This window comes from Trichosurus vulpecula (genome assembly GCF_011100635.1).
Source record: "Trichosurus vulpecula isolate mTriVul1 chromosome X unlocalized genomic scaffold, mTriVul1.pri SUPER_X_unloc_1, whole genome shotgun sequence".
In the NCBI taxonomy this organism is placed as follows: domain Eukaryota; kingdom Metazoa; phylum Chordata; class Mammalia; order Diprotodontia; family Phalangeridae; genus Trichosurus; species Trichosurus vulpecula.
Genome location: NW_023494377.1, coordinates 8,754,087 through 8,779,951, shown reverse-complemented (window position 1 = coordinate 8,779,951; position 25,865 = coordinate 8,754,087). Strand labels below are relative to the sequence as shown.

Below are 25,865 nucleotides of genomic sequence, written 5' to 3'. Positions count from 1 at the left end.
TCTTCCTTCTCTGGTCTCTGCTGCCAGCCTGCTGCTGCGCTTCTGGGTAAACACCCTGAAGAACCCCCAGTTCATCTTTGATGTCCGGGTCTCAGACAATGTGGATGCTATTCTCACTGTCATCGCTCAAACCTTCATTGACTCCTGCACCATCTCTGAGCACAAAGTGGGCCGGGTGAGGAGGGATGGGGGAAATCATATCCCCAGGGGCGAGTTTTTGACACATCATTGGACTATCTGTGGGAGGGAAGGTCCAGAAAGTTAGGAAGAGGGTCCAGGAGAGGTTTAGGGGGTGACCCAGAATGACATATTAGCGTGAGGGGTACTGTGGGGGATGAAGCATTAGAAACTGAGGGTGTGGTGTTGGGAATGGGAACTGTGGACAGTGGCTGGTGGGGCTAGAGGGCTGGAAGGGTGGGTGGCAGCAATTTTGCCTGCAATGTTTCACCTTGAGTCCTTTCTACTTTTTCTGTGGATGGCAGGACTCCCCTGTGAATAAACTCCTCTATGCTCGGGAAATTCCTCGATACAAGCAGATGGTGGAGAAGTGCGTGGTTGGCTGACCAGGGCAGGGACTACTGGGGAGGGGAAGGGGACAGAGGAGAGGGAACCATTGGGTCAGTTCTGTTAGAGGTTGAAGTTTGGGGTGAGGGGTGGGCCCAAATGGGGCTCCCAGTGGTCCTAGAACTGCTTGACCCTTTCTTCATACTTCCCTGATGCCTAGGTATTACTCAGATATTCGGCAGAATACAACGGCCAGTTACCAGGAGATGAACTCAGCTTTGACCGAGTTATCAGGGGTGAGTAGCAGGTCAGGACTGGGGAGGTGAGTTGTGGGACAGTTGCCCTAGGCTGTGAATGGATAACTGGGCCTTGGTATGATGATTAGAGTGGACAGAAGTAACAAGAGACCCAGGCCTCCACCTAGGTCAGATTATGGTCCAAGTGGGGAGACTGACCTCCCTCTCAGGAAAGAATTTTTTAAAATTTATTTTTAGTTTTCAACATTCATTTCCAAAAGATTTTGAGTTACAAAATTTTTCCCTATCTCTACCTTCCTTCCACCCCAACATAGCATGTATTCTGATTGCCCTGTTCCCCAGTCTGCCCTCCCTTCTATCACCCCCCTCTCCCCCTCTCCCCTTTCCCCTCACCCTCTTGTAGGGCAAGATAGACTTCTATACCCCATTGCCTGTATATCTTGTTTTCCAGGTGCATGTAAAAATATGTTTTTAACATTTGTTTTTAGAACGTTGAGTTCCAAATTCTCTCCCTTCTTCCCTCCACCCCGCCTCCTTGAGAAGACAAGCAATTCAATATAGGTTACACATGTATCATTATGAAAAACACTTCCATAATAGTCATGTTGTGAAAGACTAACTATATTTCCCTCCATCCTGTCCCATCCCCCCTTTATTCAATTTTCTCCTTTGACCCTGTCCCTTTTCAAAAATGTTTGCTTCTGACTACCCCCTCCCCCAATCTGCCCTCCTTTCTATTATCCCCCCCATCTTCTTCCCCCTACTCAGGAAAGAATTTTTTAGAAAACCAACAGGAAAAGGCTTGAACAAGTTTGATTGAGTGCTTTGAATTCCTAGGAGGGAATGCTTGTCCTCTTGTGCATTGGGTTGAATGGGGAAGACTGCCTGGAAGAGGGGCCACTTAAGTAATCCTGGAAGGATGGGCTGGCAGGAAAGGGATAGCTGAAGATAATGCATCATAGATCATAGGATCATAGATTTTCTTTGATACATTTTTTTTCAAACAAGCATTTATTTCCTCTCTCTCCTACTCCTCCCCCTCCCCAAACTGGAAAAAGAGAAAATACAAAACAAAAAACCTTTGTAACAAATCTCATAGTCAAGCAAGACAAATTACCGCAGTGACCATTTCCAAAAATGTATGCTTCATTCTGCACCCTGCGTCCACCAACTGTCTTTCAGGAGGTAGGCAGCATGTTTTATCAGGAGTCCTCTAGAATCACGCTTGATCACTGCATTGGTCAGAGTTCTTTCAGTTGCCCATCTTTACAATATTGTTGTCATTATACAAACTGTTCTCCTGGTTCTGCTCACTTCACTCTACATCTGTTCATAGGAGTCTTCCCAGGTTTCTCTGAAACCATTTCTTACAGCTGAGCAATATTCCATTCCATTCATATGCATCATTTGTTCAGCCATCCCCCCAATAGATGAGTACTCCTTAGTTTCTAGTTCTTTGCCACTGCAAAAAGAGCAGCTAGAAATATTTGTTCATCTTTGAGGATCATAGATTTTAGAGCTAGGGGCCAAGTCCAACTCCCTGATTTTGCAGATAAGGAAATGGGGCCCCAGAGAAGTTCAATAACTTTCCCAGGGTCACACAGTTAGCGTCTGAGGTGGAGCCCAGATCCTCCTGAAGCCAAGGCCAGCTCCCTATTCACTATGATGAGCTGTCTCAACAAATGTTGGAGGCAGGATATGAACCCAGGTCTTCGTAACTTGGACTATAGAAAAAGGGCTGTGAGGAGACCAGTCTGGATAGAGAAGAACGGAGCAGGGGATATAAGAATGGGCCAGTAGGATGGGGACAGATTTAGTGTATGGGGGGTGGGGAGGACCAGACAGGACTGCTGGTGACCAAGTGGCCAAAGGAGGATGATTCTGACCTCAGTGGTCCCTTCCCCACCAAGACTTGACACTCTTGCCAACAATGTGTGTTCCCCCCAACCCCAGAACTATGCTTCTGACATCACCTGCCTGGTTGCCCTGCATGAGCTGTATAATTACATCAACAAATATTATGACCAGGTAAGAAGCAAGTGGGCTTTTGGATGGGGATTGGAGAAGGGCCTAGAACCTTGGAGTGGAGAGGGAGAACCCTTAAGGTTAGATATCTAGAACCACTTAAAGTTAGAGAGGAGGTGGAGGGAGGGGGGAGCTGAGTGGTCAGCTTTGCTGGGACCAGAGCTTTGCTTTAAACACTAACATCCTGAAAGGCCTTCAGAGGGGAAATTGTATCCCAAGTGTCAGGCCCAAACTCCCTGAAAAAAGGGATCCTGACACCCAAGCTCAGAGTGGCTTGCTGGGAGTGATGGTGTAGGCCCCATCTCTCCCAGAGGTGCTCTGGGATGGGGAAAGGAATTTACTCCCTGAAGGTTTGCTCCAGTTCTGTGGGAAGGCCCCAGAGGGGGAGCCTGTCCTCGCCTAGGGAAGACTTCACTCTCAAGCAGAGACAGAACTGGGGGGGGGGGCAAAAAGGAAGGGGACAGAGTAGCTGTAAGCCCAGGAGGGCAACGTTAGCTGATCAGATCTCCTCTGGCTTCTTCCAGATTATCAGTGCCCTGGAAGAGGACCCTATTGGCCAGAAGATGCAGCTGGCCTACCGGCTTCAACAGATAGCAGCTCTGGTGGAGAACAAAGTTACTGACTTGTGAGGTCCCAACCCCCCCCCCCCACGAGCCCAGATCTTGGGCCAAGGAGAAGGAAATGGACCAGTCTGGGGTGCAGGAGCTGCCCCAGCCAGGCCCTCCTGCTTAAAGTCAACTACCAGGCCCCCCCTCTTTTACCAGTAGTGCCTTTTGCCCCGGCTCCCTAGAGACCCGACTGGGTGACTCTGTCCTTACCAAATCTCCCTCCCCTCCTCCCCAAAATGGAGCTTGAGAGGGCCTAGAGCCTCTCTCTCCAGGACCCTCAAAAGAGGTTTGGGGCAGAGTGAGCCAAGAGGCTGGGTGGGTACTGTTGGTACCCAGAGTAGTGGTCAAAGCTTGACCCTATTTTTCCCAAGAATGGAGGAAATAGTGGAAAATGAACCCTATCTGGGACACTTTTCCGTAGTGGAGAAGGGGGTGGTGGTGGCAAATATTCAGGACTTCCCACTCAAGCCAGTCTGGCCTAGCTTGTGACTTCCCCTTGCCCCTGTCACTAGGATCATTAAGTGGGGGTATGTGTGGGAGGGGAGCACCGATCTTTGCCTTTCTTATTGAGGTCTGTTAACTAAGGCAAGGCTAGTGTCAGGCAGTCCGGGGTTATCCTAATTTACACCAGCTCCAGCCCCTTTTGGGATACTTAAAGGATGGCCTATCCCCCCCTCCCCACAACCTACCCCCACCCCATATATTTATTTACTTGCTGGAAAATTCCATTTGGAAATAAATGAGATCAAAGCCTTTAAAAAGAAGTTTAAAATAATTGTATCTTGTTCGTAGTTTGTGTTTGTGGAGGGTCTGGAGGACAGGCAGTTCTCAACATATTTCCTGAGGAGGACTCTTCTTTCCCTGTTTTGGAGGCCTGTTGCTGGGTCCTAAGGGTGGTGGTGGTGGTGTTCTCAAAGAGGACCATGACATCAGGAAATGATGACATGACTTGCAGTTGACTCTGATTTGAGGAAGGGAGGGCTGTGCAAGGTCACCAGCCTCACTTTCTCCTCCAGGCCATCTGGGTCCAGTGACCAGATATTCACCAGAATGACTGGAGATGACCCAGGATGCAATGGGGGACCCCTGGCCCTTTTAGGCTAAGGGTGTGGGGATAGGGAGACACAGGGAGGAGGCAGAAGAAATCCTGATCCTAGTAGCAATAGCTGGGGCTGGGAGTATAATTGTTGGGAGTGGGAGAGGGGAGGGCAGTAGCGTGCAAACTGTGCACACACAGGCACACACACACACACACACACACACACACACTTCGTCTCTCTCAATTCTCCTCCTCCCTCTCTGACAGCTCCTTCTCTGTCTCCTCTGCTAAATCCTCCTCCAGAGCCTCTGTCCTGGGCTCGCTTCTCTTCTCTCTCTATCCTATTTCACTTGGGGATCTGATCGGCTCCCAAGGATTTAATTACTGTCTCTATGGTGATGATTCTCAAATCTACCCATTCTGCCCTAACCCTCAGCTTGTCCTTTAATCTCGCATCTCCAACTGTCTTTCAGACATCTCAAACTGTATGTCCAGTAGACATCTTAAACACAAGTCTAAAAGTGAACTCATTATCCTTCCCCTTCAGCCCTTCCCGCCCACGTTCCCCACCCCTACCTCCACTTCGTCTCTACTGTAAACCCAGAAGCAGGGATGGGAGAAAAGTCTAGGCTCACGGCAAAAGGTGAGAGAGTGCAGTCGGAGATTTTGAAAAACCATTGAGCCGACTTATGTGGAGCGTTTTCTGGGGGTGGGAGTACAAAAGGAGACTGTCCACTCCTTCCCTCCAGAGCAGTGAGCCTGGGGCAAGTAGTAACACCATTTTTCCAGTTCACCGGGCTCGCAACGTGTTAATCTCAACTCCTCTCTAACTCACACCCCCATATCGCCAAGGCTAATCATTTCTCTTTTGCAACATTTCTCAAATTCGTCCCCTTTTCTCTTCGGACACTGCATTCTCCATTCAGCCACCAAAGTGATTTTCCTAAATCGCGGGTCAGCCACCCATCCCCCTAAACTCCAGGAGCTCCCCATTTCCCCCAAGAGCAAGTACAAAATGTTCCCCTTAGCATTCAAGGCCCTTTCTGACTCAGCCCCCTCCTGCCTTCCCAGTCTTCTTACCCCTTACCCCGCTTCGGCCGGTGACCCTGGCCTCCTGGCTGCTCCACCAACAAGACCCTCCATCTCTCCGATCTGGGGATTCTCTGTGGCTGTCTCCAAAGCTCCCCTCCTTGGCCCTGAGCACTGACCTCCCCAGCTAAAACCCCACCTCCTACAGGCAGCCTTCCCCAACCCCTCTGAATTGCAGGGCCTTCCCTCTGGTCATTTCCTATCGATCCTATGTAGAGCTGGTTTGCCCGCAAGTTTGATTGTTGTATCCCCTCCCCCCGGCAGGGCTCCCTCCCATTAGATTGTGAGCTCCCTAAAGACCATCTTTTGCCTCAGGGTTTGGCACTGTGCCTGGTGCTCAGCAGGCGCTTAAGAAATGTTTATTGACTGACAGTCTGCAAAATCACTACTAGGTCAGCTCAATATGGGGGAGGGGGAAGAGCGCTAGAAGGCGGTTTGTGTCACGGAGTGAGGAAGAGAGAGGTCGAGCGGGGATGTGGGCTGCCCCTGATAGAGTAAATACACTCAACAAACATTTCTAACCGAACGAAAGCCAGGAAGTAGGGTGTAAAGACAACGAAGAAGGGCGGATATAGGGCACTAGTCGGGGATGCTGGTGAGGCCAGTGGGACTGAGTGTAGGGGCAGCGCGGCAGCGCCTCACTCCCGGCGTCCCCCCTCCCCCCATCCTACAAACCGAGAGTAAGGAATGGCGGGGAGCCTTCCAGTTCGTCTGGAACAAGTCGAGTTACGGGAACAGGGGTCAAAAGGCAAAAAAGTGGGGTGCAAAGACAACTGACAAGGGCGGAGGTAGGGCACTCTTAAAGTCGGGGACGCTGGCGAGACCAGTGGGAATGAGGGTAGGGGCAGCGCGGCAGCCCCGCCCCCCACCCCGCAAACCGAGACTAAGGAATGGGGCGGAGCCATCCAGTTCGTCTGGAACAAGTCGAGTTAGGGGAACAGGGGTCAAAAGGCAAAAAAGTGGGGTGCAAAGACAACGGAGAAGGGCGCAGGTAGGGCACTCTAAAGTCGGGGACGCTGGCGAGACCAGTGGGAATGAGTGTAGGGGCAGCCCGGCAGCCCCCCCGCCAGGTGCCCCCCCCACCCGGCAAACAGAGAGTAAGGAATGGGGCGGAGCCATCCAGTTCTTCTGGAAGAAGGCGAATTTGGGGAATAGGGGTCAAAAGGCAAAAAAGTGGGGTGCAAAGACAACTGAGAAGGGCGCAGGTAGGGCACTCTAAAGTCGGGAACGCTGGCGAGACCAGTGGGAATGAGTGTAGGGGCAGTCCGGCAGCCCCCCCACCCCCACCCGGCAAACCGCGTGTAACGAATGCCGGGTAGCCATCCAGTTCGTCTGGAACAAGTCGAGTTAGGGGAAAAGGGATCAAAAGGCAAAAAAGTGGGGTGCAAAGACAACTGAGAAGGGCGGAGGTAGGGCACTCTAAAGTCGGGGACGCCGGCGAGACCAGTGGGAAAGAGGGTAGGGGCAGCGCGGCAGCCCCGCCCGCCACCCCGCAAACCGAGACTAAGGAATGGGGCGGAGCCATCCAGTTCGTCTGGAACAAGTCAAGTTAGGGGAACGGGTCAAAAGGCAAAAAAGTGGGGTGCAAAGACAACTGAGAAGGGCGGATGTAGGGCACTTTACAGTCGGGAACGCGGGCGAGACCAGTGGGAATGAGTGTACGGGCAGCGCAGCAGCCCCCCCACCCCCACCCGGCAAACCGAGTGTAAGGAATGCCGGGTAGCCATCCAGTTCGTCTGGAACAAGTCGAGTTAGGGGAACAGGGGTCAAAAGGCAAAAAAGTGGGGTGCAAAGACAACTGAGAAGGGCGGAGGTAGGGCACTCAAGTCGGGGATGCTGGCGAGACGAGTGGGAATGAGGGTAGGGGCAGCGCCGCAGCCCCGCCCCCCACCCCTCAAACCGAGACTAAAGAATGGTGCGGGGCCATCCAGTTCGTCTGCAACAAGTCGAGTTAGGGGAACGAGTCAAAAGGCAAAAAAGTGGGGTGCAAAGACAACTGAGAAGGGCGCAGGTAGGGCACTCGACAGTCGGGACGCTGGCGAGACCAGCGGGAATGAGTGTAGGGGCAGCGCGGCAGCCCCCCTACCCCCACCCGGCAAACCGAGTGTAAGGAATGCCGGGTAGCCATCCAGTTCGTCTGGAACAAGTCGAGTTAGGGGAACAGGGGTCAAAAGGCAAAAAAGTGGGGTGCAAAGACAACTGAGAAGGGCGCAGGTAGGGCACTCTAAAGTCGGGGACGCTGGCGAGACCAGTGGGAATCAGTGTAGGGGCAGCCCGGCAGCCCCCCCGCCAGGTGCCCCCCCCACCCGGCAAACAGAGAGTAAGGAATGGCGAGGAGCCATCCAGTTCTTCTGCAAGAAGTCGAGTTTGGGGAACAGGGGTCAAAAGGCAAAAAAGTGGGGTGCAAAGACAACTGAGAAGGGCGCAGGTAGGGCACTCTAAAGTCGGGGACGCTGGCGAGACCAGTGGGAATGAATGTGGGGGCAGCGCGGCAGCCCCCACCTCCCCGGCGTCCGCCTCCCCCCAGCCGGCAAACCGGGAGTAAGGAATGGCGGGGAGCCATCCAGTTCGTCTGGAACAAGTCGAGTTAGGGGAACAGGGGTCAAAATGCAAAAAAGTGGGGCGCAAAGACAACTGAGAAGGGCGCAGGTAGGGCACTCTAAAGTCGGGGACGCTGGCGAGACCAGTGGGAATGAGTGTAGGGGCAGCCCGGCAGCCCCCCCGCCAGGTGCCCCCCCCCCCCCGGCAAACAGAGAGTAAGGAATGGCGAGGAGCCATCCAGTTCTTCTGGAAGAAGTCGAATTTGGGGAACAGGGGTCAAAAGGCAAAAAAGTGGGGTGCAAAGACAACTGAGAAGGGCGCAGGTAGGGCACTCTAAAGTCGGGGACGCTGGCGAGACCAGTGGGAATGAATGTGGGGGCAGCGCGGCAGCCCCCACCTCCCCGGCGTCCGCCTCCCCCCAGCCGGCAAACCGGGAGTAAGGAATGGCGGGGAGCCATCCAGTTCGTCTGGAACAAGTCGAGTTAGGGGAACAGGGGTCAAAAGGCAAAAAAGTGGGGTGCACAGACAACTGAGAAGGGCGGAGGTAGGGCACTCTAAAGTCGGGGACTCTGGCGAGACCAGTGGGAATGAGGGTAGGGGCAGCGCGGCGCCCCCCCCCCCCCACCCGGCATACCGAGAGTAAGGAATGGCAGGTAGCCATCCAGTTCGTCTGGAAGAAGTCGAATTAGGGGAACAGGGGTCAAAAGGCAAAAAAGTGGGGTGCAAAGACAACTGAGAAGGGCGGAGGTAGGGCACTCTAAAGTCGGGGACGCTGGCGAGACCAGTGGGAATGAGGGTAGGGGCAGCGCGGCAGCCCCGCCCCCCACCCCGCAAACTGAGACTAAGGAATGGGGCGGAGCCATCCAGTTCGTCTGGAACAAGTCGAGTTAGAGGAACGGGTCAAAAGGCAAAAAAGTGGGGTGCAAAGACAACTGAGAAGGGCGCAGGTTGGGCACTCTAAAGTCGGGGACGCTGGCGAGACCAGTGGGAATGAGTGTAGGGGCAGCGCGGCAGCCCCTCTACCCCCACCCGGCAAACCGAGTGTAAGGAATGCCGGGTAGCCATCCAGTTCGTCTGGAACAAGTCGAGTTAGGGGAACAGGGGTCAAAAGGCAAAAAAGTGGGGTGCAAAGACAACTGAGAAGGGCGGAAGTAGGGCACTCTAAGGTCGGGGATGCTGGCGAGACCAGTGGGAATGAGGGTAGGGGCAGCGCGGCAGCCCCGCCCCCCACCCCTCAAACCGAGACTAAGGAATGGGGCGGAGCCATCCAGTTCGTCTGGAACAAGTCGAGTTAGGGGAACGGGTCAAAAGGCAAAAAAGTGGGGTGCAAAGACAACTGACAAGGGCGGAGGTAGGGCAGTCAAGTCGGAGATGCTGGCGAGACGAGTGGGAATGAGGGTAGGGGCAGCCCGGCAGCCCCGCCCCCCATCCCGCAAACCGAGACTAAGGAATGGGGCGGAGCCATCCAGTTCGTCCGGAACAAGTCGAGTTAGGGGAACGGGTCAAAAGGCAAAAAAGTGGGGTGCAAAGACAACTGAGAAGGGCGCAGGTAGGGCACTCTAAAGTCGGGGACGCTGGCGAGACCAGTGGGAATGAGTGTAGGGGCAGCGCGGCAGCCCCCACCTCGCCGGCGTCCGCCTCCCCCCAGCCGGCAAACCGGGAGTAAGGAATGGCGGGGAGCCATCTAGTTCGTCTGGAACAAGTCGAGTTAGGGGAACAGGGGTCAAAAGGCAAAAAAGTGGGGTGCAAAGACAACTGAGAAGGGCGGAGGTAGGGCACTCTAAAGTCGGGGATGCTGGCGAGACCAGTGGGAATGAGTGTAGGGGCAGCCCGGCAGCCCCCCCCAGTTGCCCCCCCACCCGGCAAACAGAGAGTAAGGAATGGCCGGGAGCCATCCAGTTCGTCTGGAACAAGTCGAGTTAGGGGAACAGGGGTCAAAAGGCAAAAAAGTGGGGTGCAAAGACAACTGAGAAGGGCGGAGGTAGGGCACTCTAAAGTCGGGGATGCTGGCGAGACCAGTGGGAATGAGTGTAGGGGCAGCCCGGCAGCCCCCCCCAGTTGCCCCCCCACCCGGCAAACAGAGAGTAAGGAATGGCGGGGGGCCATCCAGTTCGTCTGGAACAAGTCGAGTTAGGGGAACAGGGGTCAAAAGGCAAAAAAGTGGGGTGCAAAGACAACTGACAAGGGCGGAGGTGGGGCACTCTAAAGTCAGGGACGCTGGCGAGACCAGTGGGAATGAGTGTAGGGGCAGTGCGTCAGCCCCCCCCCCAGGTGCCCCCCCCCACCCGGCAAACCGAGAGTAAGGAATGGCGGGGAGCCATCCAGTTCGTCTGGAACAAGTCGAGTTAGGGGAACGGGTCAAAAGGCAAAAAAGAGGGGTGCAAAGACAACTGAGAAGGGCGGAGGTAGGGCACTCTAAAGTCGGGGACGCTGGCGAGACCAGTGGGCATGAGTGTAGGGGCAGCCCGGCAGCCCCCCCACCCCCACCCGGCAAACCGAGTGTAAGGAATGGGGCGGAGCCATCCAGTTCGTCTGGAACAAGTCGAGTTAGGGGAAAAGGGGTCAAAAGGCAAAAAAGTGGGGTGCAAAGACAACTGAGAAGGGCGCAGGTAGGGCACTCTAAGGTCGGGGATGCTGGCGAGACCAGTGGGAATGAGGGTAGGGGCAGCGCGGCAGCCCCGCCCCCCACCCCTCAAACCGAGACTAAGGAATGGGGCGGAGCCATCCAGTTCGTCTGGAACAAGTCGAGTTAGGGGAACGGGTCAAAAGGCAAAAAAGTGGGGTGCAAAGACAACTGAGAAGGGCGGAGGTAGGGCACTCTAAAGTCGGGGATGCTGGCGAGACCAGTGGGAATGAGTGTAGGGGCAGCGCGGCAGCCCCCACCTCCCCGGCGTCCGCCTCCCCCCACCCGGCAAACCGGGAGTAAGGAATGGCGGGGAGCCATCCAGTTCGTCTGGAACAAGTCGAGTTAGGGGAACAGGGGTCAAAAGGCAAAAAAGTGGGGTGCAAAGACAACTGAGAAGGGCGGAGGTAGGGCACTCTAAAGTCGGGGATGCTGGCGAGACCAGTGGGAATGAGTGTAGGGGTAGCCCGGCAGTCCTCCCCCCCATATGCCCCCCCCACCCGGCGAACCGAGTGTAAGGAATGGCGGGTAGCCATCCTGTTCTTCTGGAAGAAGTCGAGTTAGGGGAACAGGGGTCAAAAGGCAAAAAAGTGGGGTGCAAAGACAACTGAGAAGGGCGCAGGTAGGGCACTCTAAGGTCGGGGATGCTGGCAAGACCAGTGGGAATGAGGGTAGGGGCAGCGCGGCAGCCCCGCCCCCCACCCCTCAAACCGAGACTAAGGAATGGGGCGGAGCCATCCAGTTCGTCTGGAACAAGTCGAGTTAGGGGAACGGGTCAAAAGGCAAAAAAGTGGGGTGCAAAGACAACTGACAAGGGCGGAGGTAGGGCAGTCAAGTCGGAGATGCTGGCGAGACGAGTGGGAATGAGGGTAGGGGCAGCCCGGCAGCCCCGCCCCCCATCCCGCAAACCGAGACTAAGGAATGGGGCGGAGCCATCCAGTTCGTCCGGAACAAGTCGAGTTAGGGGAACGGGTCAAAAGGCAAAAAAGTGGGGTGCAAAGACAACTGAGAAGGGCGCAGGTAGGGCACTCTACAGTCGGGAACGCTGGCGAGACCAGTGGGCACGAGTGTAGGGGCAGCGCGGCAGCCCCCCCCACCCGCACCCGGCAAACCGAGTGTAAGGAATGCCGGGTAGCCATCCAGTTCGTCTGGAACAAGTCGAGTTAGGGGAAAAGGGGTCAAAAGGCAAAAAAGTGGGGTGCAAAGACAACTGAGAAGGGCGGAGGTAGGGCACTCTAAAGTCGGGGACGCTGGCGAGACCAGTGGGAATGAGTGTAGGGGCAGCGCGGCAGCCCCCACCTCCCCGGCGTCCGCCTCCCTCCATCCCGCAAACCGAGACTAAGGAATGGTGCGGAGCCATCCAGTTCGTCTGGAACAAGTCGAGTTAGGGGAAAAGGCGTCAAAAGGCAAAAAAGTGGGGTGCAAAGACAACTGAGAAGGGCGGAGGTAGGGCACTCTAAAGTCGGGGACGCTGGCGAGACCAGTGGGAATGAGTGTAGGGGCAGCGCGGCAGCCCCCACCTCGCCGGCGTCCGCCTCCCCCCAGCCGGCAAACCGGGAGTAAGGAATGGCGGGGAGCCATCTAGTTCGTCTGGAACAAGTCGAGTTAGGGGAACAGGGGTCAAAAGGCAAAAAAGTGGGGTGCAAAGACAACTGAGAAGGGCGGATGTAGGGCACTCTAAAGTCGGGGATGCTGGCGAGACCAGTGGGAATGAGTGTAGGGGCAGCCCGGCAGCCCCCCCCAGTTGCCCCCCCACCCGGCAAACAGAGAGTAAGGAATGGCCGGGAGCCATCCAGTTCGTCTGGAACAAGTCGAGTTAGGGGAACAGGGGTCAAAAGGCAAAAAAGTGGGGTGCAAAGACAACTGAGAAGGGCGGAGGTAGGGCACTCTAAAGTCGGGGATGCTGGCGAGACCAGTGGGAATGAGTGTAGGGGCAGCCCGGCAGCCCCCCCCAGTTGCCCCCCCACCCGGCAAACAGAGAGTAAGGAATGGCGGGGGGCCATCCAGTTCGTCTGGAACAAGTCGAGTTAGGGGAACAGGGGTCAAAAGGCAAAAAAGTGGGGTGCAAAGACAACTGAGAAGGGCGGAGGTGGGGCACTCTAAAGTCGGGGAGGCTGGCGAGACCAGTGGGAATGAGTGTAGGGGCAGTGCGTCAGCCCCCCCCCCCAGGTCCCCCCCCCCCACCCGGCAAACCGAGAGTAAGGAATGGCGGGGAGCCATCCAGTTCGTCTGGAACAAGTCGAGTTAGGGGAACGGGTCAAAAGGCAAAAAAGAGGGGTGCAAAGACAACTGAGAAGGGCGGAGGTAGGGCACTCTAAAGTCGGGGACGCTGGCGAGACCAGTGGGCATGAGTGTAGGGGCAGCCCGGCAGCCCCCCCACCCCCACCCGGCAAACCGAGTGTAAGGAACGGGGCGGAGCCATCCAGTTCGTCTGGAACAAGTCGAGTTAGGGGAAAAGGGGTCAAAAGGCAAAAAAGTGGGGTGCAAAGACAACTGAGAAGGGCGGAGGTAGGGCGCTCTAAAGTCGGGGATGCTGGCGAGACCAGTGGGAATGAGTGTAGGGGTAGCCCGGCAGTCCTCCCCCCTATGTGCCCCCCCCACCCGGCGAACCGAGTGTAAGGAATGGCGGGTAGCCATCCTGTTCTTCTGGAAGAAGTCGAGTTAGGGGAAAAGGGTTCAAAAGTAAAAAAAGTGGGGTGCAAAGACAACTGAGAAGGGCGCAGGTAGGGCAATATAAAGTCGGGGAGGCTGGCGAGACCAGTGGGAATGAGTGTAGGGGCAGCCCGGCAGCCCCCCCACCCCCACCCGGCAAACCGAGTGTAAGGAATGCCGGGTACCGATCCAGTTCGTCTGGAACAAGTTGAGTTAGGGGAACAGGGGTCAACAGGCAAAAAAGTGGGGTGCAAAGACAACTGAGAAGGGCGGAGGTAGGGCACTCTAAATTCGGGGATGCTGGCGAGACCAGTGGGAATGAGTGTAGGGGCAGTGCGTCAGCCCCCCCTCCCAGGTTTCCCCCCCCCACTCGGCAAACCGAGAGTAAGGAATGGCGGGCAGCCGTCTAGTTCGTCTGGAACCAGTCGAGTTAGGGGAACAGGTGTCAAAAGGCAAAAAAGTGGGGTGCAAAGACAACTGAGAAGGGCGCAGGTAGGGCACTCTAAAGTCGGGAACGCTGGCGAGACCAGTGGGCATGAGTGTAGGGGCAGCCCGGCAGCCCCCCCACCCCCACCCGGCAAACCGAGTGTAAGGAATGGGGCGGAGCCATCCAGTTCGTCTGGAACAAGTCGAGTTAGGGGAAAAGGGGTCAAAAGGCAAAAAAGTGGGGTGCAAAGACAACTGAGAAGGGCGGAGGTAGGGCACTCTAAAGTCGGGGACGCTGGCGAGACCAGTGGGAATGAGTGTAGGGGCAGCGCGGCAGCCCCCACCTCCCCGGCGTCCGCCTCCCCCCACCCGGCAAACCGGGAGTAAGGAATGGCGGGGAGCCATCCAGTTCGTCTGGAACAAGTCGAGTTAGGGGAACAGGGGTCAAAATGCAAAAAAGTGGGGCGCAAAGACAACTGAGAAGGGCGCAGGTAGGGCACTCTAAAGTCGGGGACGCTGGCGAGACCAGTGGGAATGAGTGTAGGGGCAGCCCGGCAGCCCCCCCACCCCCACCCGGCAAACAGAGAGTAAGGAATGGCGAGGAGCCATCCAGTTCTTCTGGAAGAAGTCGAATTTGGGGAACAGGGGTCAAAAGGCAAAAAAGTGGGGTGCAAAGACAACTGCGAAGGGCGGAGGTAGGGCACTCTAAAGTCGGGGATGCTGGCGAGACCAGTGGGAATGAGTGTAGGGGTAGCCCGGCAGTCCTCCCCCCCATATGCCCCCCCCACCCGGCGAACCGAGTGTAAGGAATGGCGGGTAGCCATCCTGTTCTTCTGGAAGAAGTCGAGTTAGGGGAAAAGGGTTCAAAAGTAAAAAAAGTGGGGTGCAAAGACAACTGAGAAGGGCGCAGGTAGGGCAATATAAAGTCGGGGAGGCTGGCGAGACCAGTGGGAATGAGTGTAGGGGCAGCCCGGCAGCCCCCCCACCCCCACCCGGCAAACCGAGTGTAAGGAATGCCGGGTACCGATCCAGTTCGTCTGGAACAAGTTGAGTTAGGGGAACAGGGGTCAAAAGGCAAAAAAGTGGGGTGCAAAGACAACTGAGAAGGGCGGAGGTAGGGCACTCTAAATTCGGGGATGCTGGCGAGACCAGTGGGAATGAGTGTAGGGGCAGTGCGTCAGCCCCCCCTCCAGGTTTCCCCCCCCCCACTCGGCAAACCGAGAGTAAGGAATGGCGGGCAGCCGTCTAGTTCGTCTGGAACCAGTCGAGTTAGGGGAACAGGTGTCAAAAGGCAAAAAAGTGGGGTGCAAAGACAACTGAGAAGGGCGGAGGTAGGGCACTCTAAAGTCGGGGATGCTGGCGAGACCAGTGGGAATGAGTGTAGGGGTAGCCCGGCAGTCCTCCCCCCCATGTGCCCCCCCCCACCCGGCGAACCGAGTGTAAGGAATGGCGGGTAGCCATCCAGTTCTTCTGGAAGAAGTCGAGTTAGGGGAGCCGGGTTCAAAAGTAAAAAAAGTGGGGTGCAAAGACAACTGAGAAGGGCGCAGGTAGGGCAATACAAAGTCGGGGAGGCTGGCGAGACTAGTGGGAATGAGTGTAGGGGCAGCCCGGCAGTCCCCCTCCCCCACCCGGCGAAGGGAGAGTAAGAAATGGCTGGTAGCCATCCAGTTCTTCTGGAAGAAATTGGCGGCATCAGATCTACTCTTTCATTTTTTTGGCGCGGGAAACTGAGGCCCAGAGGGAGGGGGTGGTGAGAAAATTTAAGCTCTGGGCGGGAAATCATGAGCTTTAGGGCGTTTCCGAAAACCAACCAATGAGCGCCGAGCGCCGCGGGGGGGGCACTAGAAGGGAGCGGGGACTAGAGTATAAAAGGAGGGCTGCAGAGGACCCTCTCCACTCTCTCGGTCCTTGCGGTAAGAAGAAGCAGCGGAGCATCGCTCCTTCGAGGTCGGCGGCACTCACACGTGGGAACCTGCTCCAAGCTTCCCGCTCACTTCTCTCTCTCCGCAGCGGTCCAGGCGATCCAGTCCCACGTCGTCGGGGAACGAGGGAGTCGGTGTCCACGTGCCGGCGCGTCCGCGCAAGTGTCGTCGGGGCCACATCGGATGGACCTCGCAGCCGCCGGGATGAGCAAAGAGAGCAGTGGCCGCCAGGCCCGAGTGCCCCGGGATCGGGAACGGATGGGACGAGGCAAGCCCAGCCAGGGCGCAGCGGGGAGCCGCGAGCGGGACGCGGGGCGACGCGTGGTGGTCGCGCCCCGGGCGGGCCGCCTCCGAGAGGGAGGCCGAGACCGAGAGCGAGACCGAGGCCGAGGCCGACGCTCGAGCTCTCCGGTGCTCTCTGCCCGCCAGCCCTGCCCTGGCACGCCCGGTGCTATCCAGTCCCCGTCTCCCACAAAAGCTAAGCCGCGCAAGTCCCGCCACAAGAGCAAGAAGTCACAGAAGAAGGAAGGGGGCGGGGCGGCCGACGCTGGAGGGAGCGTCCGGCAATCGCGGCGGTGCCGGCTCAAGCAGCTGCGGCGGCGGCTGTTGATGAAGCCGTCAGAGCGGCGGTCCCCAATCCCGCTGCCCCCGCCGCCATTCCCGCCGCCATTGCCTCCCTTGCCGCCGCCGCCGCCCCCGTTTCCTCCACCGCAGCCTCCGGAGGGGAGGAACTGGCACGTGCAGCTCAAGTAAGTGCGCGCGACAGCCCGCTGGGGGGCAGACCCCCTAGGAGGGAGGCCCGAGTTTCCCTGGGAGGGAGGCACAAGTCGTGCGGGGGGGAGGGGCGTGATGGCGCAGCAGGTGCAGATCCGAGGCGCGGGGGCCAAGTGGGCCCGGGGTTGGCGGGAGGTGGCGAGTTCTGGGACCCCCAGGGCGGGCCGGGGGATTTCAGGGGCATTCCAGCGGGGGTGGGTAGGGGGTGGAGGGTAGAGGGGAGTGGCAGGTCCTCGTCCAGCACTCTTTCCCCCTAGACTTGGGGGGAAAGCCCCCAAGAAAGTTGAAATAGAACGAGGAACTGATGAGCGCGTTTCAGTCGGGATAATGGGGACAGGCAGAGACCACAGGGTGATCATAGGAATGTGGGGTTTAGAACTGGAACAGTTCCAATCCAGTCTGTTCAGGTGGCCGATGTCGGCCAACGCAGCCATGGGGAAGTCTCCGTTTGGGGAGCATGTACCTTTAAGAGTGAAAGGACCAGGACCCTCAGCGAGTTGGTAGAGTGGACTTTTTTGGGTGGTAGGGGGAGGGGACCTTTCCACTGACATACCTTTCCCTTCCCTAAAAGCAGCTGAGAATCTATTTATAACCCTTTCCCTGGCCGGCCGAGTGAAATCACCCCAGCTATAAATGCCCCTCAATCCACTCTCCCCACAGTAGAGATAAGGTCTCCCTCCTCCCAAAAAAAATTCCAAAAGGAGAAATTGACGTCAACCCCATCCCCACCCCCGGCCTAGGCCGAGTGACTGAGGGCAGAACACCGGAGCTCTTCAGACCTTGGTGTTGGGGATTGGGGGATCAGTTAGATAGATTTTCCTGGTAACCCCCTGACTTGGGGTAGAGTAGGCAGGGTGTAGTGTGCTGGTGAGGTCAAGATGAGCTCAAGCAGCAGCAGCAGCGACAGGTAGGGGGGTGCCTCACGTTTGTGGGTCTGGATCCAGAAATGTACCTTCTTCTGGGATTCTCCCTGCCCAGAGTAGAGCTGGGCAGCCCTGGAGAATGGGGGTGGGGGTGGAGTATGGGGGAGGAGGGAACTTGGTGGGGATGAACTGGAAAACGGAGGGAGGACTGGGGGAATCCAAGAAGGCTTGGAGGATAACCTGAGGCCTTCCCTCTTCACCCCAACCAACAAGCTCACATCTTGCATGCGACAACGAGTTCACTGCCCCAGAGGTGAGAGCTGATCGGGTGCTACCCTCCATGGTACTGGAGGGCCTTCTGGGCTCTGATGATGAGGAACAGGAAGACCCCACCGATTACTGCAGGGGTAATGGAGAGCCGACAAAGCCAACTTGGCCTCCCCCCTTTGGATGGGAGGTGGGGGCAAAAGGTCCACCCCAGGGCAGGCAACCTGAATAAAGAGAAAGAAAGGCAGCTTCAGTCTCTCCCCTCTGAGGAAGGGAAGGGGATGGAGGTGGGAGGATCAAGCCGATCACACCAAGTTTTCTTGCCCTCCCCTATGTTCTTTTATGCTGGGGGGAGGAGAGACAGAGGAGATAGAGGTTTCATTCGTAGGGAGCTCAGGTGGGCCATTGGACTATGGTCCCAATGATTAGGACAAATAGTGAGCTTGTAAGGGATGGGGGTGGCTAGGCAGAGGTACCTGGACCAACTCTGGGCCTTGGAGAAGTGGTATCCTAACAACGAAGCCTTCTTTACATCCGCCTTCCCTCCCCCCAGGCGGTTACTACCCAGTGAAGATTGGAGACCTGTTCAATGGAAGATACCACGTGGTTCGAAAGCTGGGGTGGGGCCACTTCTCCACCGTCTGGCTCTGCTGGGATATCCAGTGAGTGACCCCTCTCCCACACCCTCCTCTGAGCCAATCTTGCTCTCCCCTCTCCCATCCGTGGATTTGGAGGCCCAGACACTGACGTTGGTGGTGAGAGGCAATCGGGGGTCTCTTTTGTAGGCGGAAGCGGTTTGTGGCCCTGAAGGTGGTGAAGAGTGCCGTCCATTATACTGAGACTGCCGTGGATGAGATCAAACTGCTAAAATGTGTAAGTACTCACCCTGCTTTTTGGACCTCGGGATCTCGTGCCCCGCCCCTCCCCCCATCCCACTAGTCAAAGGCAGTAAGGGGGGGGGGAGAGCGCTCAGAGGACGAAATTCTCCAATGCCTCGGAAGACTCTGAGAAGGCTCCCAGGACTCTTGTGCTGCTCACCTTGCCCCCATCTCCACCCCCATCATAGTCTTGATACTTTCAGGTCCGGGACAGCGATCCCAGTGACCCCAAAAGAGAGATTGTCGTGCAGCTCATTGATGACTTCAGAATTTCAGGGATCAATGGCGTCCGTATCCTTGGGGGTTTGCTAATTCTGAGGGTTTGGGCAGTGTCCAGGGGGGACTGGTGAATAGGAAAAGGTTTTGGAGTCCGTATCCTCTGAATTGCTGCCCTATTTTTTTTAAAAAAAGAGAGGGACTGTCAAAAAGGCATCAGTGGACAAGGATTCCTTTGGGTTTGAAGACCCCTCTTGGGGGAGAGGGGAGCCATGTGTCCCCCCTCCCCTCACCCCGCCCCCAACACTGGAAGGGAATGCTCATCCATCCACCGTTCAGTTGTACGTGCCTTCACTCCTCTGTGTGGCCAGATGTGTGCATGGTATTGGAGGTTCTGGGCCACCAGCTGCTCAAATGGATCATCAAATCTAACTATCAGGGCCTGCCCCTCCCCTGTGTGAAGAGCATCGTTCGTCAGGTAGGGCTGGCTTGGGAACTCGGCTGGGGGGTGGGCGGGGGCAGGGAGGGAAGGGAGCTTCTCAGAAATCAGCTGAGACCCAAAGCTAGTAAGCCTTACTATTTGCCCGGTACTGTGCCAAGAATTGGGGACACAAAGAAAGGCAAAAACACAATCCATACCCTTAGGGGGTGGATATTCTAATAGGACCCTGGTTGGCTAATTGCTTACTGACCTCCTCCTAGTCTTGCCAGTGTTAAGTGTGCGTGAGCATTACAATCAGACCGTGCTCCAGATTCGGCCTCACAGTTAACCTGGACAATCACTACATCTGATTCCCATACCCCGGGTCTCCAGGGCAATAGAGAAAGTCAGAAGGCCAGGGTAGGAATCCGGCTCTGAAACTTAGCACCTTGGCCAAGTCGCTTCACCAATTAGGCCTCTGTTTTTCATCCTTTCTTGGGTTATGGAATCATGTTTCTAGATTGGGTTTATGGTTACTCTGCCAGCTACTCTGTTTTGTTGACCAACTCGCTTCTATTTCTTTTAACTACTATCAAATTGTTTTAGAATCTCCAACTGGTAGTATAATTTTGAGATCTTATTGTGCTAGGTCCTCATCATCCATCCATCCATCCATCTATCCATCTATCTATCTATCTATCTATATTTAATCCAGGGGTGGGCAACATGTCCTTCCAGGCTGCAGCTTCCCCACCTCTAATCTAATCTAATATACATATATATATATATACCTAATAATTGTATCTATTTAATCTCTCTCTTTCTCTCCTCTTTCTGTCTCTCTGTGTCTCCCCCCCCCATCTCTCTGCCCTTCTCTCTCTCTCTCTCTCTCTCTCTCTCTCTCTCTCTCCCTCTCTCTCCCTCTCTCCCCCTCTCTCCCCCCCCCCCTCTCTTGTGGGCCTAAGTTTATTCATCTGTAAAATGAAGAATTGAGGCCAAGTAACCTCTTAAGGTCTTTCCCTACCCTACATCTATGAGCCCGTGATTGAAGCTTGGGGATATCCAGTTGATCATTGATGGTTCCACCACTAGGTGCTGCAGGGCCTGGATTACCTCCACACCAAATGTAAGATCATCCACACTGACATCAAACCGGAGAATATTCTTCTGTGTGTGGGTGAGGTCTACATTCGAAGAATGGCAGCAGAGGCCACACTGTGGCAGCAGTCGGGGGCCCCACCTATCTCTGGAAACTCTGGTACCACTTGAGCTGGGGATGTGGGAGTGGGGGAGACAACTTCCCTTAGCCCCTGCCCTGTTGTCCCTCAGCCCCTGGGGTCTAAGAATTCCCTCTGCCATCTGACCTCCTTAACTTTCAATCTGTCTCTATCTCTCCTCCCCACACCTCCTCTCTCTGGCCTACTCTAGTGAGCTCTGCACCCCAGCGGATCATGGTAAGTTGGTACCCCGGTGCCTGCCCCATGCCTTTGAGTTTACTCAAAGTTTATGTTCTCCCGTGGGACATACTAAAGGTGCAGGGATGAGAGAAGCAAGATTTGGGGGCAGGGCCCCTCTTCTTTGCACCACCCAGTCCTGGGAGGAACCTGGGCTGTGGGTGGGGGTGGTGCAGGTTGAAACCTTGTTGAATGAATCTAGTTAATAAATTTACCTCCCAGTCTCTGAAAACTCAGACCAACGGTGGCCTTTGGTTTGGCTTGGTTGGATTTTTAAGTTACTTTTCAGATTTGTCAATCAATATCAACTCTTCAGAATTCTTTCTGAGCATCATTCATTCAACCAGTCTTGCCTGGGGTGGAGAGTAGAGGAAGCTTGCCTGCCCTCAGGGAGCCTAGGAGTACAGTCTACCGGCAGGCCCCAATTTCCAATAATCTGCTTGTGAATACATTCTTTGGTCTCAGATTCCCAGGCCTGGTCCCATCCAGGCGGTAGCGAGTGACCTTTGAATGAAGTTAATAGCTAGCCCTTAAGAAACGATACATTGGGAGAGCAAGCCTTGCCATCGGGGGGACACTGGATCAGGCCAATCATTGAAAGATAGATAGTTGGTTCCTCAAATCAGATGTCTGTAAAACAGGGGAGTGCCTGTACCAGGGTGGACAGGTATGTACTAATCATAGGACATCAGAGCTAGAAGGGTCCTAGAGGCTCTAAACCTCACCCCCACCCCTCCTTTACAGAGGAGGCGATTGAAGGGCCAGAAAAGGGGGGAGCGGCTTTGAGGACCAAAAAGGGGGGAGGGGCTTGGTCTGAGTGGTAGAGCCCGGCCAGGAAAGAGGGGAAGTTGGGGGATTTATTTATGAATTCCTAGGACCATAGAATTAGCCCTCAAAGGGCCCTTAGAGGCAATCTAGTCCAAGTCCCTTACTTTATAGTAAGGGGCAGCTAGGGGGTGCCGCGGAACGCTGGGCCTGGAGTCAGGAAGACCTGAGTTCAAATTTAGCCTCAGACATTTACTAGCTGTGTGACCCTGTGGCCCCCTCTGCCTCAGTTTACTCAACTGTAAAAGAGGGATAGCACCTACCTTCCAGGGTTGTTGTGGGGATCAAATAAGATAAACATTGTAATGCACTTAGCACAGTGTCTGGCATATAGAAAGCATTATATAAATGTTATATATTATTATTATTAAGAAAGGAGTGAGTGGGGGGGGGAATAGGGATGTGTACCCTGAACTCTCCTGGGGCCTCTGGACCGTGCTTGTGACCTCGAGGGCTGATGAGCCAATATGGGGCACCCTCAGCTGGGAACTGTTAATGGGTGGAGGGCCATGTCAGCCATACCCTCCCTTCTTGGGAGGGGGAAGGTTTCCTCTCCTCTCTCCTCCCCACCCTTCAAACACCCGGGCTCCTCTTTGCTTAGCATGGGAAGCTCTCTAAGAACAAGAGAAAGAAGATGAGACGCAAGCAGAAACGGCAGAAGCAGCTCCTGGAGGAGCGCCTTCGGGACCTGCAGCGCTTGGAGGACCTGGAGGGTGAGAGGGGCCTGGAAGACCTGTTGGCTCCACCACCCCAGCCCCCTGATGTGGACTCAGATGAAGCCGCAGGAGCTACAAGTGAGTGGGGCTGCCTCGGGGGAGGGATGGGGGGGGCCACCTCCCCTACCCCCTCATCATACCTGGCCTTTATCTAACACTTCTGGGGGAAATCATTTGGGAGGTACAAAGGCCCACCCTATCTCCCACAGACACCAACTCACAGCTGGGCGAAAGCAGCGGGACCACCCTTGCCGAGGCCTCGGGGGGCAGCTTGGCATGCAGTCCCCAGAGCCAGACCTCCTCTTCAGGCTGTCACCCATGGGGAGGTGGAGGGGCCTCCCCAGCTTCTTCCTCGCCACCTCGGGGACAACGCACAGGCAACCGAGCCTTCAGCCCTGACTCGCAGACATCTGGATTTTCGGGGTCCCTCTTCTCCCCTACATCGGGCTCCATCCTTTCAGGCTTTTCAAACCGTCAAGAGAAAGGGACATTTTCCTCCCTCAGCAGTAAGTGGGGCAGGGCACATGGCTGGATTGGCTAGGAAGGCTCCACCAGTCTGGAGCTCCCCCCCTCCCCCCAGCTCCTTTTCCTTGCCTTCCCCCAACTCAGGAACATTCAATTCCTCAGATTTCCTCGTGAGCCCTCTGGAGCCACAGAATGCAGACAAGATCAAGATTAAAATCGCTGACCTCGGCAACGCTTGCTGGGTGGTATGATGATGGGGGAAGCAGGGAATCTCTCTCTTTGCCTTTCTGAGGTCTCCACAGGCCTCTTTGGCCCCTAGGTTGTGGTCAGGCAGTCACCACCAGTGCCATAGACAAGGTCACATAGAATGGGCCATGCATGTGCAAAGGTTTCTGGGGTAGTCTTGGTTTTTCCCACCTTTCCCCCCCACCCCGGGTAATGTAATCATTTTATTAATAAGGTCAACACCTTTATTAATAAGAGGATGGTCATTTGGCTGTCTCTCTCAGATCAAAGATAATCACTGCGGCAGGCTTAGATGTTCCTTTGGAAGAGGGTGGCAACCAACTCTGATTGGTCAGCAATTAATGAGAGAATGAATATTACAATAAGGGGCTGGACCTGAACTTTGATTAAATCATCTCCTCAAGTTAACCCCAGTTCGGGCAATCTATTCGAAGAATTCATGTCCTAGCCCAAGTCTGAGTAGAACACAATGGCTACCACACTTGGGTGAGGTCTGAAGCAGAAAGTCAGTCCAATCTCATTATCAGCAATGTCCTTCAAGAGACTGAACTTTTAAAATCAGGACTTTAGAAAAGGAGGGAACTCTGGATCTCCCCAAATAATTTCTCTTATTCTCCCATTCTGTTGAGAGGCATGGCCTCCTCAATGAATCACTAATTGAATTGATATCTCATCAAGAGTTCCTAACTGTCCCACCTTTTCTTAATGGACAGCCCTGGTCTGGAAGTCAGGAGTCCTGTCTGGGGTATAATCTTGGGACACTGCTGTATGATCCTAGCCAAGGGCTCTCCTAGGGCATGTCCTAAAGCCAAGAATGCCAGGGCTATTTCTACTGGGTGGCAGCCAGTGAGGCCTAGGACCTGAATCAACTCATAACCTTGCTGATCTCCAATTGGGGTCCAGGATGGGTTTTTTAAAAAAGTATTTTGATAACTATTTCAGTAGAATTCATTTCCTTCGTAATCCTGATTCATTTAAAAATGTTCTTGAGAAGGGGTCAGTGACAAAAAAGGTTGAGTCCCTACTGTGGGTAGAGCATTCCAGAAGGTGGGGGGGGGGGAGTTAGGGTCTCCACACACCCACCCACCCAACTCCTCTATGCCCCAAGGAGACCATTTTCTCAGGGCCAAGGCCCCAAGCACTTCCAGAACCTATGGAGTCAGATGGGAAGGTCTTTGGCATTAGACTAATGCCTGTAGTGGCCATTAGAAGGCAGGTTAGGGGTGCTTCAGAATTCTTCTGTTACTTGAGGCTGGCCCGACTGGTTCTGGCAGGCCCTGTCTCTAGCAACCTTTTCCTTATTCCCAAGCACAAGCACTTTACCGAGGACATCCAGACCCGACAGTACCGGGCAATCGAGGTGCTGATTGGAGCTGAATATGGCCCATCTGCTGATATCTGGAGCACTGCCTGCATGGTAGATATCACGATAGGACCTCACACTCCTTGACCCACTGCACCATGCTTTACTGCCTTTGTTTTTCCATCCCACTTGTTTAAGACATGGCTCCAGGGCCAATGCTAGCTCTTGGGACTTTGAGTCAACTCACCCCATTCTCTCTTTACCCCCATCTAGGCTTTTGAGCTGGCCACAGGGGACTATCTGTTTGAGCCACACTCTGGAGAAACTTACACTCGAGATGAAGGTGGGTGAGGTGCACACAGAGAGGGCTCTGGGACTCACTGCCACCACCTGGGGGACAAGTGAAAGGGGGGAAAAGTGGGAGGGACAGAGCACTTACTGTAGCTCTTGACTCCTTCCCAGACCACATTGCCCATATTGTGGAACTCCTCGGAGACATCCCTCCAGCCTTTGCTCTCTCGGGCCGCTATTCACGGGAATACTTCACTAGACGAGGTACTGACTAGACTGCAAGGGCCTCTGGGAGACAGGAGGGGATAGGAAACCAGGTGAATCACAAGCCTCAATTTCTAGCCAGATTGCCTAGTGCCAAGTGCTAAAGGCCAGGTTTTTCTATTTTAGCCAAACTGTAGCTGAGTGTCCCCAGTGGTCAGTACCCCTCTGGGAGCTCCCATTTTCCTGTGGGTGAATCCTTTCTGCTCACAGGTAGTACCAAACTATGTGTGCTAAATGCCAACTTGGGTGCCTGAGCACTCTTTCTGAGGGCTGGAATTGGCCTTGGAGCTGTATCTTGAACAAGTGGGATAGAAAGACAAAGGCAGTAAGGAGTGGGGTGGTGGGCCAAGGAGCATGGGGTCCTATCAGAGAAGTTAGAGCCATATTTGTCTGCTGGGGATAGTTGGAGCTGAGATAACTCAGACGGCCTGTGTAGAAGATGGGAAGCAGGTAACCAATTTCCAACCAAGCTAACCAACTTCTGCTGTCCTAGGTGAGCTCCGTCACATTAAAAATCTCAAGCACTGGGGTCTGTATGAAGTCCTCATGGAGAAATATGAATGGTCACTGGAGCAGGCAACACAGTTCACAGACTTTCTGCTGCCCATGATGGAATATATCCCTGGAAGGCGGGCCACTGCTGCTCAGTGCCTCCAGCACCCCTGGCTCAACTCCTAAATCCAAGTCCTCCTGTTGTCCCTGCTCTCATTTGCTGTGGTAGAGTGGCCTGCTTTGGAAATGTGCCTTGGGACCGAGCTAGATGGGGGGGAGGAAACCATCTCAAGGGGTCAGGGCTCTGCTTCAAGTGTGTTCAGCCCCCGCTGAAAAAACAAGAAGCCCAACTTACTTCAGATGGTCTAGCATCATCCAGGCCCACAAAATCAGTGGCTTTGCCAATCTCTCCGCCACCCCATCCCCTGCCCCATCCCCCCCACCCCCCCCAGCCATCATGAGGAACCTTGGTGCATCCTCCTATCAGGCCCATAAATAGTGTAAGCTATGTTAGATCTGTTTAGAGAGCAGTGTTTCTGAAGAAGGATTTAGAGTTGTTTTCCAACCTGTTTTCCAGTTTTTTCCCCCTTTCTGATCCCAATTTTCAGCTCAGGGCAAAAATAAAGCAATAAAGTTGTTTTTCTTACTCAAGATCTTTGCTTGGTGTGAGACTCATTTGTCAGGCAGGCTTGGCTAGAGTCTTA

The 25,865-nt window shown here is 55.0% G+C and overlaps 2 protein-coding genes across 3 annotated transcripts in view; both read left to right on the top strand.

Annotated features, from left to right (window-relative positions):
* Positions 1 to 4,150, top strand: part of PLXNB3 (plexin B3) — a 50,790-nt gene extending 46,640 nt beyond the window's left edge. Inside the window, exons 32-36 of the mRNA XM_036740473.1 lie at positions 28 to 175; positions 483 to 547; positions 725 to 800; positions 2,715 to 2,789; positions 3,311 to 4,150. Of these exons, the coding sequence (XP_036596368.1) occupies positions 28 to 175; positions 483 to 547; positions 725 to 800; positions 2,715 to 2,789; positions 3,311 to 3,415 (469 nt within the window). The 3' untranslated portion in view covers positions 3,416 to 4,150. The remainder of the gene's footprint in view (positions 1 to 27; positions 176 to 482; positions 548 to 724; positions 801 to 2,714; positions 2,790 to 3,310) is intronic.
* Positions 4,151 to 15,780: 11,630 nt separating this feature from the next.
* SRPK3 (SRSF protein kinase 3) lies at positions 15,781 to 25,814 on the top strand. 2 transcript variants are annotated; one of them, XM_036740427.1, is made up of 15 exons: positions 15,781 to 16,435; positions 17,597 to 17,730; positions 18,144 to 18,252; positions 18,376 to 18,463; positions 18,672 to 18,759; positions 19,056 to 19,162; positions 20,198 to 20,363; positions 20,534 to 20,559; positions 21,986 to 22,178; positions 22,310 to 22,606; positions 22,728 to 22,810; positions 24,121 to 24,228; positions 24,388 to 24,457; positions 24,577 to 24,669; positions 25,163 to 25,814. In XM_036740427.1, exons 1-15 carry the CDS (start codon positions 15,870 to 15,872, stop codon positions 25,345 to 25,347), a joined length of 2,313 nt encoding a protein of 770 aa, XP_036596322.1. In that variant the 5' UTR covers positions 15,781 to 15,869; the 3' UTR covers positions 25,348 to 25,814. The 2 variants fall into 2 exon arrangements, with proteins under 2 accessions (XP_036596322.1, XP_036596323.1); XM_036740428.1 differs by lacking the exon at positions 15,781 to 16,435 and adding an exon at positions 17,119 to 17,367.
* Positions 25,815 to 25,865: the final 51 nt, after the last annotated feature.